The sequence below is a fragment of the Argiope bruennichi genome, chromosome 6 (assembly GCF_947563725.1).
Source record: "Argiope bruennichi chromosome 6, qqArgBrue1.1, whole genome shotgun sequence".
Classification (NCBI taxonomy): domain Eukaryota; kingdom Metazoa; phylum Arthropoda; class Arachnida; order Araneae; family Araneidae; genus Argiope; species Argiope bruennichi.
The window spans coordinates 120,816,292-120,830,853 of NC_079156.1; the positions used below are offsets into that span (position 1 = coordinate 120,816,292).

The 14,562-nt window shown below is 28.2% G+C and overlaps 1 protein-coding gene across 3 annotated transcripts in view; it reads right to left on the reverse strand.

Moving 5' to 3' along the window:
• The window catches only part of LOC129972913 (serine/threonine-protein kinase 26-like), a 67,508-nt gene that overhangs the window by 31,506 nt on the left and 21,440 nt on the right, over positions 1–14,562 (reverse strand). For all 3 annotated transcript variants that reach the window (XM_056087232.1, XM_056087233.1, XM_056087231.1), the window contains exon 3: positions 10,142–10,222. In XM_056087232.1, the coding sequence (XP_055943207.1) occupies positions 10,142–10,222 (81 nt within the window). The remainder of the gene's footprint in view (positions 1–10,141; positions 10,223–14,562) is intronic.

Genomic DNA, 14,562 nt, shown 5'->3' on the forward strand with positions numbered 1-14,562 from the left:
TACTTAAACTTAATACAATAACTTAACAACAATACTACTTAAAAACTTAAACTTAAAAACAATAAACTTAAATTTTTGCGGAAGTTTACTGGTAATATCAGTAAACATCTATAGATTTAAACCAGCGGTAGTGGTCTCCTATAAAACTTCTCGCATACTCTCTCAAAAACTTATATCCTACCAGAGAACGCCTTGCATGGCATTGGCGTACAATAGTTACGAAATATTAACCTTTGGTGTGAATTTAGTATCGTTTTGTAATCAATTGTGTAATCTTTTTCACGAATTATCCTTGGCGAGTGAATTATCCCCGCCTTTAATAATATCCGGAAATCCATTTTTTTGTGTTTTAGACATGCTTTTCCGAACCTATTGATATAAAAATTTGAGACAAAGCTGCACTTGTAGTAAAAAAAAAAAAAAAAATCCCATACCAAATTCTATATATTTAACTATTGCGTTTTTGCATGATTACATGCTTCGCGTTTTTTTTGTTTTTTTTTTTTTGTAAGTACACACTGTAGAGACGGCCAGTTTCTTATTGGATTTGGCTCAAAATTCGACACGTGTCTACACTATAGATGTTAAATCTATATACCAAACTTTATCCATCTAGCTCTCTTCTTTCTGTAGTTATCGTGTTAACTTATATCTAGACGGCCTTTTTACTAACAAATTTTACTGTATATTACTCAAAATATGCAGATTTGGTGTAAAGACCGCATACCAAATTTCATCCGTCTAGTTATCTTTGACACAGATAGACGGACATTTTCCAAAAATGTGTTTTTCGATCTCAAGGAGGTCTAAAACGTGGAAATTCGTCAAAATCTCGTTTTTGATTTTTTTTTTTTTTTTTTTTTTTTTTTTTTTGACGATTACTATACTTTCTCCATATTACGCATACGAGAAAGTAAAAAAGTTAACAGAGAAAACAGTTCTCAGTAAAAGAAGCGAAACTTTCGATTACTTTGAAATGCATGCGCAATTCACTTGACGTCAACATGTTGACAGAAAATAATTTTTAATGACTTGAAAACAATGTTCATTTGACAAGACAGAAATATCGGAGAACATCTTTTTAAAGTGTCATTTGACTCCATCTATGAGGGTGATGCGCTGGTTTGTTTCTCATTAAAAGACGGGAGAAATTTCAGCACGCAATCGGCGGTCAGGAATCAAAACATAGGAAAAGGTCATTTTAATTATCGGATCTTAAAAATGGCACATAAAATGCAGTTCTGGGGATTTGTTTCCATTCTGTTAATCGCACGGCAGGAGCCGAATGAATGCTGCTAATGAAATGCTTCAATTAAAACCAGTAGAGAGTGGAAATGAACCCTTTAGTGGACACAGTTGATTTCAGATACTGAAGAATTTGTGGTCACGCGTTCGCCTTAAGTTTGTTGCGTAAACACATAGTACTCAATACATGCGAATAAATAGTAGAAAGGCGTTTTCGCAAAAACCAAATTTGACATTTGTTAGGATTGATTAAAATAAATAAATATCATAATTTTTTCCCAAAATTTTATAAAAATTGCATTTTTTAACTTAAATAACAGCGCAAAGAAATATAAGAATAACGGAATACATGTGTATGTGTGTAGTGATATTTTAAAAATCCGATTTAAATTCTAATTGATTTCCAAATTTTTATCTTAATTTAATCCATTCTAAAATGATCTCTTATTTCCTGATCCAAATCCATCTTCTTCTTTTTTTATTATTTAATTAATGTGCCAAGAGTAATATAGAACTGCTTCAATCAGCATGTTCTTACGCTCCGAGTAAAGGGATAAAAATCTGTAATGTTTGCAACATTCTTTTAAAAGATACCTAAAATCCATTTCCTAAATCGACACGAATCAAAGAAATTCTTATTAGACTCTCATGGCATAAAATCGCTGAGGAAAAAAATTTCGCTTTCTTTTTCCTCTTGTGTCGCGATGTAAACGTACGTCATGTGCTTTTTATACATAACATGCCTCTCGTAATGGAATAAATCAAATTTAAACATTTAAAAGTGTCTTCTCTTCGCTTAATATATATATATATAAACATAATTTTGCAGATGCATGCATCAAAAGAAGAAATTTTTGTAATTTTAACTGAGATTTATTTCACCACGGGAGGCATATTATATACAAGAGAGATGCGATGATAAATTGACGTTATGTTTACAAAGCAAGAAATGTTTACCTATGTTTACATAGCGAAAGTGAGAAAAATTTTCCGTTTAGTGATTTTACTATGAGATTTTGATAGGGATTTTGACAATTGTATACTTAGGAAAGGGAATCTTAGATATCTTTAAAAGAATGTTGTAAGCATCAGGGATTTTTATTCCTTCGCTAGGAGCGTGAGAAAATGTCAAAGTCATCAGTTTTCTAGACGCGTTAAAAAAAACTTAAATAAAAAGTGGGAATTGGATCAGGAAATAAGTGAACATTTTAGAATGAAGTTTCTATGGGCTAATTTAAGATAAAAATTATAAAATGAATTAAGTTTCTAATTACATTTAAAAATATCATTACACAAATACATAGTTGTCGAGATAGAATTCTAGAAAGTTCATAGGGCTCATATTACAAAATTTATCTATTTAACAATATTTTGTCAAGATATACGCACGAAAACTGTAACGCATTCGTAATAGTGCATTAATATATACATGAGCGCATAATGAGAATAAAAGTATAAATATAAATTAATAGAAAAAAATAAAAGATAGATTGTTGTACTGTCAAATTATCAGTAAAATTCGAGTCGCAGAGTCAAGCAATGCTTCGTATGTATAACCGTTCCTAAATACATCCGGGGTACACAAATAGAAACCAGCAGGAGTGGTCTTCACAAAACTTTCTCACAGACTCTCTAATAAATTGCCATGCCAAAGAAAGATGGAATTGACGTATAACAGTTACGAAATATTAACTTTTGGCGAGAATTTAGCATTTTTACTGAGTCCATCGTTTCATCCTTGGCGAGTTTTCTGGCGATTAATCCTTGGCGTGCGTTAATAGTATCCAAAAATTGAATTGGTGCTTTAGAAGCGATTTTTTTCTTTTTTTCCAACCGATTGGAACACTTGTAATCATAAAATTCCATACTAAAATGATGTACTTTAGTCCCTGCGTTTTTGAAATATCGCGTTTACATGTTTCTGAAAGTACAGACCAACAGACAGTCAACTTGCAGTTGGATTTGGCTCAAAATCTGACGTGTCTACACTGTAGATGTTAAATCAGCACACCATCTAGTTCTCTTCGTTTTGTAATCATCGTATTAATTTGTATTCGAACAGCCAGACAGACAAACTTCTTCTGAACAGATTGTATTCAAAACTTGCTAGAAATCTGCATATTTGGTGTAATGACCGTATACCAAATTTCAGCCGTCTAGCTCAAAGCGTTTTTGAGTTATCTTTTTCACAGTCAGGTCATTTTTGAAAAACGTATTTTTCGAACTGAAGGAGATTTAAAACGTGGAAATCCATCAAAATCTGGACTCCGATTTTTTTTTTTTTTTTTTTTTTTTTGCGATTACTTTCTCTACACTACGTATATGAGAAAATAAAAATCATAATACTTCAATCCGTAAGATGACATTATTAAAGTTAAATGAAATGACATAACATATCAATAAAATCATTAAAATGTTGGTGATTTTTCATCGCACTCGTAATTGTCTTAAACTACTGATCGTCAGTTGCCATATGATTCATTTTGATTATCTTCCAATATATTTATCTTGGCTCTACAAAAAATTTTACCACAAAATCTCCATAGCTATATTCAAATTACTGAATATAAAATTATTGTATTTTTATTTATGTTTTCATGGCAGTTTATGAGTATTGGTTTTTCCACCGATAGACTATAATATTTTTATATTCCAATTAATTGAATGTTTAGATGTATGACAGGGGAAAAAATAGAGATCAGCTCCAACCAATTCCTTACGGATACTACATAAAAGCAAAAAGCAAATTGCGCGACAGTTACGAAAGACAGCAATGTTTTAAACTACTTTAAAATTACATTAAGCAATTCATTTACGAAACATGCAAATGAGAAATGTTTTAAATAAAAAATAATCTGCTATAAAAACTTTATCTTTTACGTCTTGAAAAGGTATATGGTAAAAATATTCAGTCTTTTCTAAACTAAATAAAAAATATAATAATTTACGAACAAAAGCATGTACTATTTTTTAAACTAACAAATAAAAACAATTTAATTCTAGGCCATATTACGGGGGAAAAAACTGTCAAAACCAAAACGTGATTTAATGGATTATATAAAGTAACAATCTACTTCGATTCCCCATTTAAAAAAATATTATTAATTTAGTTAGATATATCATATCATTGGTAAGTTGAAAGCGTCGTTTGTTAAAATAAATTGAAGAATGCAAAAATATAAAACAGAGAAGAATCAGAAAATATATTTATATCTTAGTTAAATATTCGGTAGAAACTACTAAACATATAATAAAAATTATTGCATTTTCGATGGAGAAATAATAATTACTTTACTACTAAAAAAGTACTAAACATCAATACTATATCGGTTTAAAAAAGAAATTCAACTAAAGAAAGTGAATAAATGGTATGTTCAGGTATGGTATGTTTCTTCAGAAGTTGGTTATCAAGCCAGATATTAAAAACAATGGTTTAAAAAATTCACTATTATTTTTAAAGATGAAAGATTCTCTTGTCTAATAAGTACATATATATATACTTATAAGACAAGAGCATAGCTCATTTGCAGCCTGGAAAATATGCAGATGGCACACAATTTCAAATCTATTAAAACTCATTTAATCCTGGAGTGAATCATGTAGCCAGTTGGCTATATGTTTATATTTACATTTGTAAAATTCACATGATTGTTCCAAATAATAACAAAGAGTGTTTGGAAATCCTTTTTTAAATGCTTTTTGATAACATTTGTAGAAAAGACCGATTTATGGCAATTGCAATACTAGAATTAAATTTAAATTGGAAACTTGAAAAAAAATTCAAATGGCTGTTTTATGAATAGTTCTACCATTAAAAATATTATCAAAATAATTTTTTAGCTTTGTAAAAAATATATTCGTAAAGAGGGACTTTTATTTTTATCACATAAATGTTATAAAATGATTTGTGTCACTGGGATACTGTTTAATGTAATCATTTTTAAACTTTTAACTTTTTTTTAAAATTTCACAAAAAATACTTAAAGTTAAAAAAAAAATTTCTAAATTATATGCAATTATGCAAAACACATATATTTTTTTAGTAAAAAAAAAGTCATGCATTCTGGGGTTAAGAATCTACTAACTCACCAATGTAACAGTTCGCTTAATCTTTTTTGGAGGTTGAAACCATGCATTTCGTCTTTTCCAAATCTCGGCATACTGCATTCGAATCCACTGCCGTTTCCATCTGGGCATTGTCAAGTGTACTCGACACCCGGGTGCCGAGCGAATGACCACCGAAGAAAGTGGCCTGGGAGTGTCGCGTGCGGGTGTCACGCTTCGATAGCCAACCACCTTGGATGCCTTTTCTCTTGGATACCCAAAAGAATGGGACGGACTACGAATGCGAACATAAACAGTCGGCAAGAAGTGTGACGAAATCACACCTGCCCAAATTCCGTCAGTAGCCGGATGTGGAGGAAAGCCCCAACAAGCCTTTCGCCATCAACAACCACCAGAGTTAAGAAATAGGCCATCGGAATTTGGTGAAAAATGTCCTTGGCTTGGTGTGGCCTAAAAAACGCGGTAATGCTTGTCAGACACTGGACGCTCAGCAGTTTTAAGTCCTTTAAAGTCAAAGGAACAGCACCAGAAAGCCATCAAGGTGCGTCCATCTTGGCACGACAAGGGGATTCTTCTGGTAATTAAATAGCTGAGCACGCGATGTTATTCGATAAGGGTATAAAGTTTACACGGAAGGATGGTGCTAGTGGTTTCACTTCTTTAAACAGTATTGGACAGCGAGGACAGTTTAATGGAGCTAATAATTTTCAGAATGACGTCTGGTTATTGGAGTGGAAAATGATTGGATGTTAAGAGCATTGTAGTGGCTGTCCACTTGGCCATGTTTACGCTTTCCTGCTTGCCTTTAGGGGAAGTGATTAAATATATCAAGTTGCTGAAGTACGTGCTTAAAAATACTTTACTTTTAATGAGGGAAATAAAACTATATCATATTTAAGACAAAATCTAACATGAAAGTCTTTTTTTATAGGCACGTCAAAATAATTATGGAAAGAATTATATCAAGTTTGTCTTGATGATTCTTAAGAGAAAAAAAACAGAGAAAGTTTCCTCTTTTTGATTTTTTTCGTATACCTCTACTATATGAAACGTTTTGTGTTTTACTTCGTCATATAGTGAAGAGATGAAATTCGAAATTTTTCACATGATAGATTTGGTGCAAAATTGGTTACAGACTTATAATGGTGAACTGAAGGTCACATACTAAATTTCTTTATATAATTTATAACGCTGTTCAGCTATGAGTTCATAAAAAGACAAATCATCAACTGATAGGCAGCCAACTATTTGATGAATTAGGTCTAAAAATGCGATAGAACTCTACAATATAGTGGTAAAATTCTATTCCAAATTTTATCGATTTAGTTCACTGTGTTTTCCAGTTGTCATGTCCACACGCAAAAGGAGGGATAAATAAATGAATTTTCTTTGGTGGATTTTGCCCGAAATTTGATATAAAGACCATGTACCAAATTTCATTAGACAGCTCTTTCTATTTTTGAGTTAATGTGTTGACAGAGAGACATAATTTTAAAAAAAATCAAGTTCGGTTAATTAGTAGAATTTCATAAAATCTTAAATTTTTAAAGAATTTCAATAATTACAAGAGAAAATTAAAAAAATAATAAAAAAAAGTTCTTTTTTAAATATAACAATGTTTATAGGCTGGTACACTATCTATGAATTGAGTGATCTAACGTATGTGATAAAAAACCTGAGTCTATATTGAAATTATACTATACCTGAAACGATACTACTAGAACCTGAGTGCAATCTACCTAAAACTTTCTCGCATACTGTCTATAAATATACTTGTATATTATTAACCTCTGCCATTGAAGAACAATAGTTGCGAAACAGACTGATCACATGCGATCTTTGGCGATTAACTGCTGGACATGATTAATACATAAGTACCAGAAAACTGAATATGTTTATTCAGCACTTTTTTTTAAACTGATTGATATTAAAATTTGATGCAAAACTGCATTTGTAGTCACAGGGTGACACACTGAATTTCGAATATTTATGTCGTTGAGTTTATGAGTGATAGCGTTTACATGATTATGAAAGTACAGACCGACAGACGGTCAACACCTTCATAAATATCTGCACTTGACAAATTTGTGTACCAAATCTAATTCTCATCGTTTTGTAGTTATCGTTTAAATATATTCGGACAATTAGATAGACAGATTTCCTTTGAATTTATTTTGTTCGATATCTGATGTAATGATCATATAAGAATTTCATCCACCCACCTAAGGTGTTTTTGAGTTACCGTGTTCACAGACAGGCTAAATTTCAAACGGATTTTTAGGATCTGGGGAGGTTTAAAATCTTAAGATTCGAATTTTTGTGACGATTACTGTACTTTCTCTTTGTGTACTTCGAATATAAAAAAACAAAAACAAAAAAAATGTTGAAATTTTCCGAAATTCCAAAATTTTAACCATATTTTTAATTAAAAATAATTCGAAATTGTAAGGTTTGTTCCTTAATAATTTCGAAGTATATGAAAGAAACCCGAAAACCATTTTCACAGCAATTTAAAATTCAATAATAAATTTCATCAGCACTAATTTTATTTCCGCAAGGTTTTTTCTAATAAATTTTAATAAATTTCTAAAAGCATTTTAATATATAGTTCACAATAAAAGTTAATTTTTTTTTTAGTAAATACACCCTGTTATTATATTAGAGACACTTTTTATACGTACATCATCCATGTTAAATAATTAAAAATAAATTTTTAAAAACAATACACAGGCAATGAATCAAGCCTAAAGCATGATCATGCAACGATGTTTTTTCAAACTAAAAGTTCGAATCCCCTTTTTTTAATTTTAATATAATTTAACGTATTTATTTTCATGAGATAAATGAAACTTCAAAAAAAAAAACATTGTTGTATTTCGGAATTTATACTTGAAAAAAGTAACGTGTTATTCAATTTAAATAAGGAAATTTTAAGCCAAATCATCTAATTCAGTGGCCATTTTTTTACTTAATAAAGATAAGCAATAATTAATGCTTCTAAACAGAAATAAGACCCACGCACGCCTTCCGATGATATCACACAAATAAACTTCTAGCAATTTTCAGCAGCTGCTGAATGACATTTAATAGCGGCCACCTGCATCAACATTATTCTAAATAAAGACACGATACGAGAGGGTTTTGATATGAAAAGATTGAAATCAGCTTGGAAATGAAGCGAATTTAAATGCATTTAGTGAACAATATTTCGCAACCGGAAACGCCATATAATAAAAAAAGATCACTATATATATGGTATGAGTTTCCGTTTACCGTTAGATACTAAAATATCATGAATGGAAACTTTTAATAAAATGTATGAGAATTCATGAAAAACTCTTTCGCTCTCTGTCTGAGTATGTATATGTGTGTACGTGTATGTGTTGGTGTTCTACAATTAAATTATAAGATAGGAAATATTTTAATATAATTTAAAAATCCAAAATTTTACCTTTTCATTAACACTAATTTCATTTCCGTGAAATATTTTCTTGAATTTTGTTAACTTTACAAAATTTAACAAATAATTAAATAGATGCAGATGATTTTAAAATAAAAAAATATATAATAGATATTCCGTTGATAGGCAAAGGTGAAGATTTAAAAATATTTTCAACAACACTTTTTATTGGGTTTTATATTAAGAACAATAAAAGAAAAATTTTAAAGCAGATGATTAACCATTGATATGAGGAACAACAATTTTATCTCTGATATAAAATATTATCATTAATTTTATTATTATATTTTCCTCTTTTATTAATAAAAACTATTTAATTAACTGTCTGAATGCTTTTATTAAAAACTTTATTTCAAGCTTCAACATTTGTGAACAAAATTTGAATAATATAATAAATATTCATATTTTTTGATGAAAATTAGATACTGGCGATCTTAAAAAATCGTCTGGTTCAATTCATATTCTCGTTTTAATCTTCTAAAAAAATTCAGACGATAAAAAGATTTAGCGATATTTCATACAAAAAGTGATTTCACAGTTAAAATATTCAATAAAAAAGCCTGCGATATATAATACTTTTTTAAACCTAAGGAGCCGATATATTAACTAGTATACAGATACAAACTGGAAAAGAGATTTTTACTATAGCTACCTTTTTGAAAAACTAAGATTAGTTGTTCTTTCTTTCTCATTAATATGAAGCACTTGCTATTAAATAAATAAAAAAAAGGGAAAAATCTAAGATAGATAATCGAAATTTGGAAATAGTTATTTTACAAGCATATAAAATTTCGAAATTCAGATTTCTTAAAAATTTTTAAAAAAATTATAATAATTTTTAATTTTTTAGAAATTTAAATTTTAATTGCTTGCCAAACATTTTTTAACTCAGAAAACTTTTTTAGGTAAATAATTTTTTATAGTACCTGCTTAGTTATTAAAAATACCGAGATAAATGTGAAATTTTAATCGAAATGAGAAAAAAAAAAAAAAAAATTGAGGTATTATTTCAGTTTCAGACGGTCAGTCGAAAATCGAGATTGTCCTTCCTATTAAAGACGTCTGGTTATTTTACAAAGATAATATTACAAACATTCAAATGATCATTAAAATTACTTCTGTTATGAACAAATCGTATATGAAATATTAACTTTTTTCAAAACATAAATTTAATAACATCGATTGAAGTTAACATTTACTATTAAATTATATTTAATAACATTAATTATTACGCACATTATCCATTACAAAAAAATAAATTAATGTATTCTGAAACGGTTCAGAATTTAACCAAATTTGTTTTACATTCAGGAAAAGGTTGCACATTTTTATATCCCATAATTATGATCCGATTAAAAAGACCTGACTTACCTTATTGCTGTCTTCTTTGGGACTATTCTCCGTAGCTCGTGAATGAGATGATTTCCCTGCTTTGTGTACCATCGCATGAGGCTGTAAATGAATGACGTTTTTAATCTTCATGAATTTTTTCAAACATTAGAAATCAATTACTTTGCAAAGAAAAAAAAAAAACTTTATTTGGAATAAAAAGAATGTAGTTGATTCTCGATATTATTTGTTGATTCCCGTTAAGATGATAACAGATATTTTTAAGTTGGTAAGAAAAGATCAAAACTCGAAAGCCTTTATTATATGTGAACACTTTCACAAAATGAGGTTTATTTCAGAGGTGGGGAGTTACATGTCATTGAAATGCTCCACATATCTTCCATTTTAATAAAACTGTCTAAAATTTGTTATAAAGATCCTTATTACATATTAAAATAAATTAGAATATGTAATTTATATTTCGACTTCCATCGAATAATGAAAAGTCAATTCTAATTTTCAATTATTCAATTTTCATAAAAATTCTTTTTTTTTTTTTTTTTTAACTAGCACTTTCTTAAAATAGCGGGGGCGTGGGGGTTGGGAAGGAGGGATAGTATGACTATGAAATGTTCCATGCATTTTACTGTTTGAAGAAGTTATATAAAATTAATTGCCAGCTCATAATGAATTACAAATTAAAGACTAAAGCATAAAAACGATGAAAATAAAAACAAAGATCTTTTTAGTATTTACCAACAAACATTTTTTTAATAAATTTGACGAGACAAAAATATTAAAAAAATATATAAAATTCAGTGTTAGAAAGCATAAAATATTTCTATTTTACAAAACAGATTTTTTAATTTAAAAATTTATTTATTAAAAATTTAATATTTTTAATTACATATAACATATTTTTAATTAAAAATATGTTATTAAAAACGTATTGCTGCAAAAATTTATTAAATAAAAAAATATTTAAATTATTAATAAAAATACACTGTTAATTATTAAAAAAGTATTTTTAATTATATAAAAATTTATATTTAAAAATATTAATTTATTAGTTAAAAATATTTTTGAATTATATTAAATAAAGTTATTTTCCAATGAATACAACAATCCTACATTATCCCTCAATAAATTACAAAATAACTTAATAGAGTTAGTTCACAATTAACTTAATGGAGAAAAAAGTTTTGCAACATAATAATTCATATTTCACCCATTTCCTCACAGTTTGATTTTCACAATTTCTAAGCAAAACTTTTGGAGAAATGATAAAACTATAGGGAAAATTATCGCATAGATTGTCATCATCATCCCTATTTTGAGAACGAACGCCCTACAAAAAGATTACTTATAACAAGCATAAAAGAATCCTAATTTATTCTCCGGAGAAGATGTAGGCCAAGTCAACTAACTTTACGCAAAAATTGGATTTGCGGACGTGAAAGGAATTCGAAGCTATATCAAGCAAGAAGGGATTTAGAAATGACGTCTATTGGTGTCATCTTTTTCCATTATGATACTTGCAAAAGTTTTTACTTGATATAAAGAAAATAATTCTTTTTTAGCGAAATAAATTCGCTACAAACTTTTAACTATCCTAAACTATTCTTGATTTATTACATAGACCATGTGATATTATGTTTAGTATCTTATTATATTTTCTCTGATATGATATATATATGGTAGAAGAAAGTATTGTAATCGTTAAAAACTTCAAACACAAGATTTTGATGGATCTCCAAACTTCAAATCTCCCGCATTCGAAAATCATATTTCTAGAATAGTACCTGTTTGTGAACCCGATAATTGAAAAACTTGATCTAGACGAATGAAATTTTGTGTACGATCCATACAAGAAATTTAACCCTTTCTAGGGCCGTGGGAAGTATGCTTCCCACCAAATTTATCAATCTTTGTATGTAATTATGTAGGTTGGCATAAGTTCTGACAATTTTTTTAGAAAGACAGAAATTTAGATGCTTCAGTTTTTTTATCTCACATAAAATAATGTGGGTTGATTTGTTACTTAATTATTAATTAATCATTCTAATTCTTATCTTATCATATTAATCATTCCATTTCTTATTCTAATTTAAAGCCTAAAAATATTTTAACATAACATGACTAGAAAAAAATGGCCCTTTAAAGGGTTAAATATTTCTGACAAATTTTGGACAACAAATAATCAGCAGAAAGTCCTCTTGTCTGCGCCCAAGTGCACGTGAACACGATAGTTCAACTATACCAGGTGATAGGTAGATGAAATTTTGTATATGATTTTATAACCAGAATTGTAAAACGGTACCAAATTTTGGATCAAGTATGGCAGCAAGTTGAATGTCTGCATATTAGTTTTTGTATGTGTATGCAATCATGGAAATGAAACAATTTCGATAGATGAATTTTAATACATATAAATCGATTTATCTTTATATACATTTATACATCATCTTTACATATAATTCGCAAATATGCACCTAATTTTGGACTGCAATTATCAATGGTAAAATGTCTGCTTATTCATTCGCTCGCATATATGTGAACACGATAATTTGAAAACACAATAGACTAGATGAATGAAATTTGGCATAAGATCTTGACACTAAAATTTTAGATCATTAACAAAATTTTGATCCCTTCGGACAAAGGGAGAAGCCTAAAATAAATACTTGATTCTCTTCAACATGTTATAAAGTTAAACACAAAACGCGTTATGCAAATATGTGAGAATATTAAAGAAAGGGCACTCGACCTTATTTTTATTTAAGAAGTAATTATTTAGAAATCAAATTTCCTAAATATAAATAAAAATTGATGAAAAATTTTTATATGTACTTTATTTTTTAAATAGCTGAATAATTGAAAAGAAGTACAAAATGAAACAGTGTATATTTAGTTTTAAAAAATGAGTTGGATTCACCCCAAATAAAATTTTGCACAATCAAATATTAATTAGAATTTTTATTTAAGCTGATTTGTTTTATGTTTTCAAAACTGAAATTATGTAATCGATTTTTTTTCATTAATTTTATAATGCGATTGAGTTTTCAAACTTTACACACTGGTGCATATAAAATTTGAAGAGCACTCACCATAACATTGCACTATTACAATATTTCCAAAATTTAATTATAAATTATTGATAGATTTAATTAATCTTATATTTTAACCCTTTAAAGGACCATTTTTTTCTAGTCATATTATGTTAAAATATTTTTAGGCTTGAAATTAGAATAAGAAAAGGGATTCATTTAGCTTATCATATAAATATATTTTGATTAATTAATTAATTAATTTGGTTAATTAATAATTAAGTATCAAATCAAGACACATCATTTTGTCTGAGATAAAGAACTGAAGCATCTAAGTTTCTGACTTACTAAAAAAATTTGTCAGAACTTATGCCAACCTACATAATTTCATACTAAGATTGATAAATTTGCTGAGAAAGCATACTTCCCACGGCCCTAGAAAGGGTAAAACAAGTAGGACCATGTGGCACTGAATTTGTGAAAACGATTGTAAGATTTTATAACATTTATAATAATGAATTGTAAATTAAAAAGTAAAAGTTAGAAAAATATAAAAATAAAATAAATTTCTACCTTAAAGTATGCTAGTTAAATTGTGTTTTTAAAAACTTTTTATTTACACTAATATTATTCTGTTATTAATATACTTTATACGACATTCCGAGTATTAAATATGTCATTCAAAACTTATAAGAAATTAATAGTGGAATAGCATATTCTTTCAAAGTAATAGATATGTTATTAAAAGTATAAATTTATAATTGGTCATTCTTAACTATAATCATGAAATTGGGTTTTAAAAAAAGGAAGCCTTTGTAAATTTATATAAATGGGACAAAAAGAACTTTTCTTTGAAATATTTGTTCGCATAAGCGAATACATTATCAGAAATGTATGAAATCAAATAAAACTAGTAAGATTTGACATAAATCTAAAATTTTGATTTGAAATCACATAATACAATCTACATCTTCTATTTTCATATTCACCAATGCAATAACAGACATACCAATAGATCATCAATCGATCCGATTTTGCCTAAATTTGAAACACATCAATAATTCTAATAATAAATCCATGAACCAAATTTCATTTTGATAGCACGATGTACTATTGAGTTATGTGTTCACATACGCATGCAAGAACAATTTTTTCATAGATAGGTTTCGAACAAAATTTCATGGAAATTTATGTAAGTATAATAAAATATAAAGTGCATATCAAATTTTTTACTAAAAGTTTGTGTTGTTTCTGAGTTATCGTGTTTGCAGACGGACAGAATTATATTAAAAAAAATTCAGAAGCGATATTTCTCAACAAATAAAAGCAGAATTTTTACACGATTGCAAAAGTTTCTATTCGCATAAGTGCAAAAAAATAGTAAATAAAAAATTATAAAGCTCTCCAAAAAATACT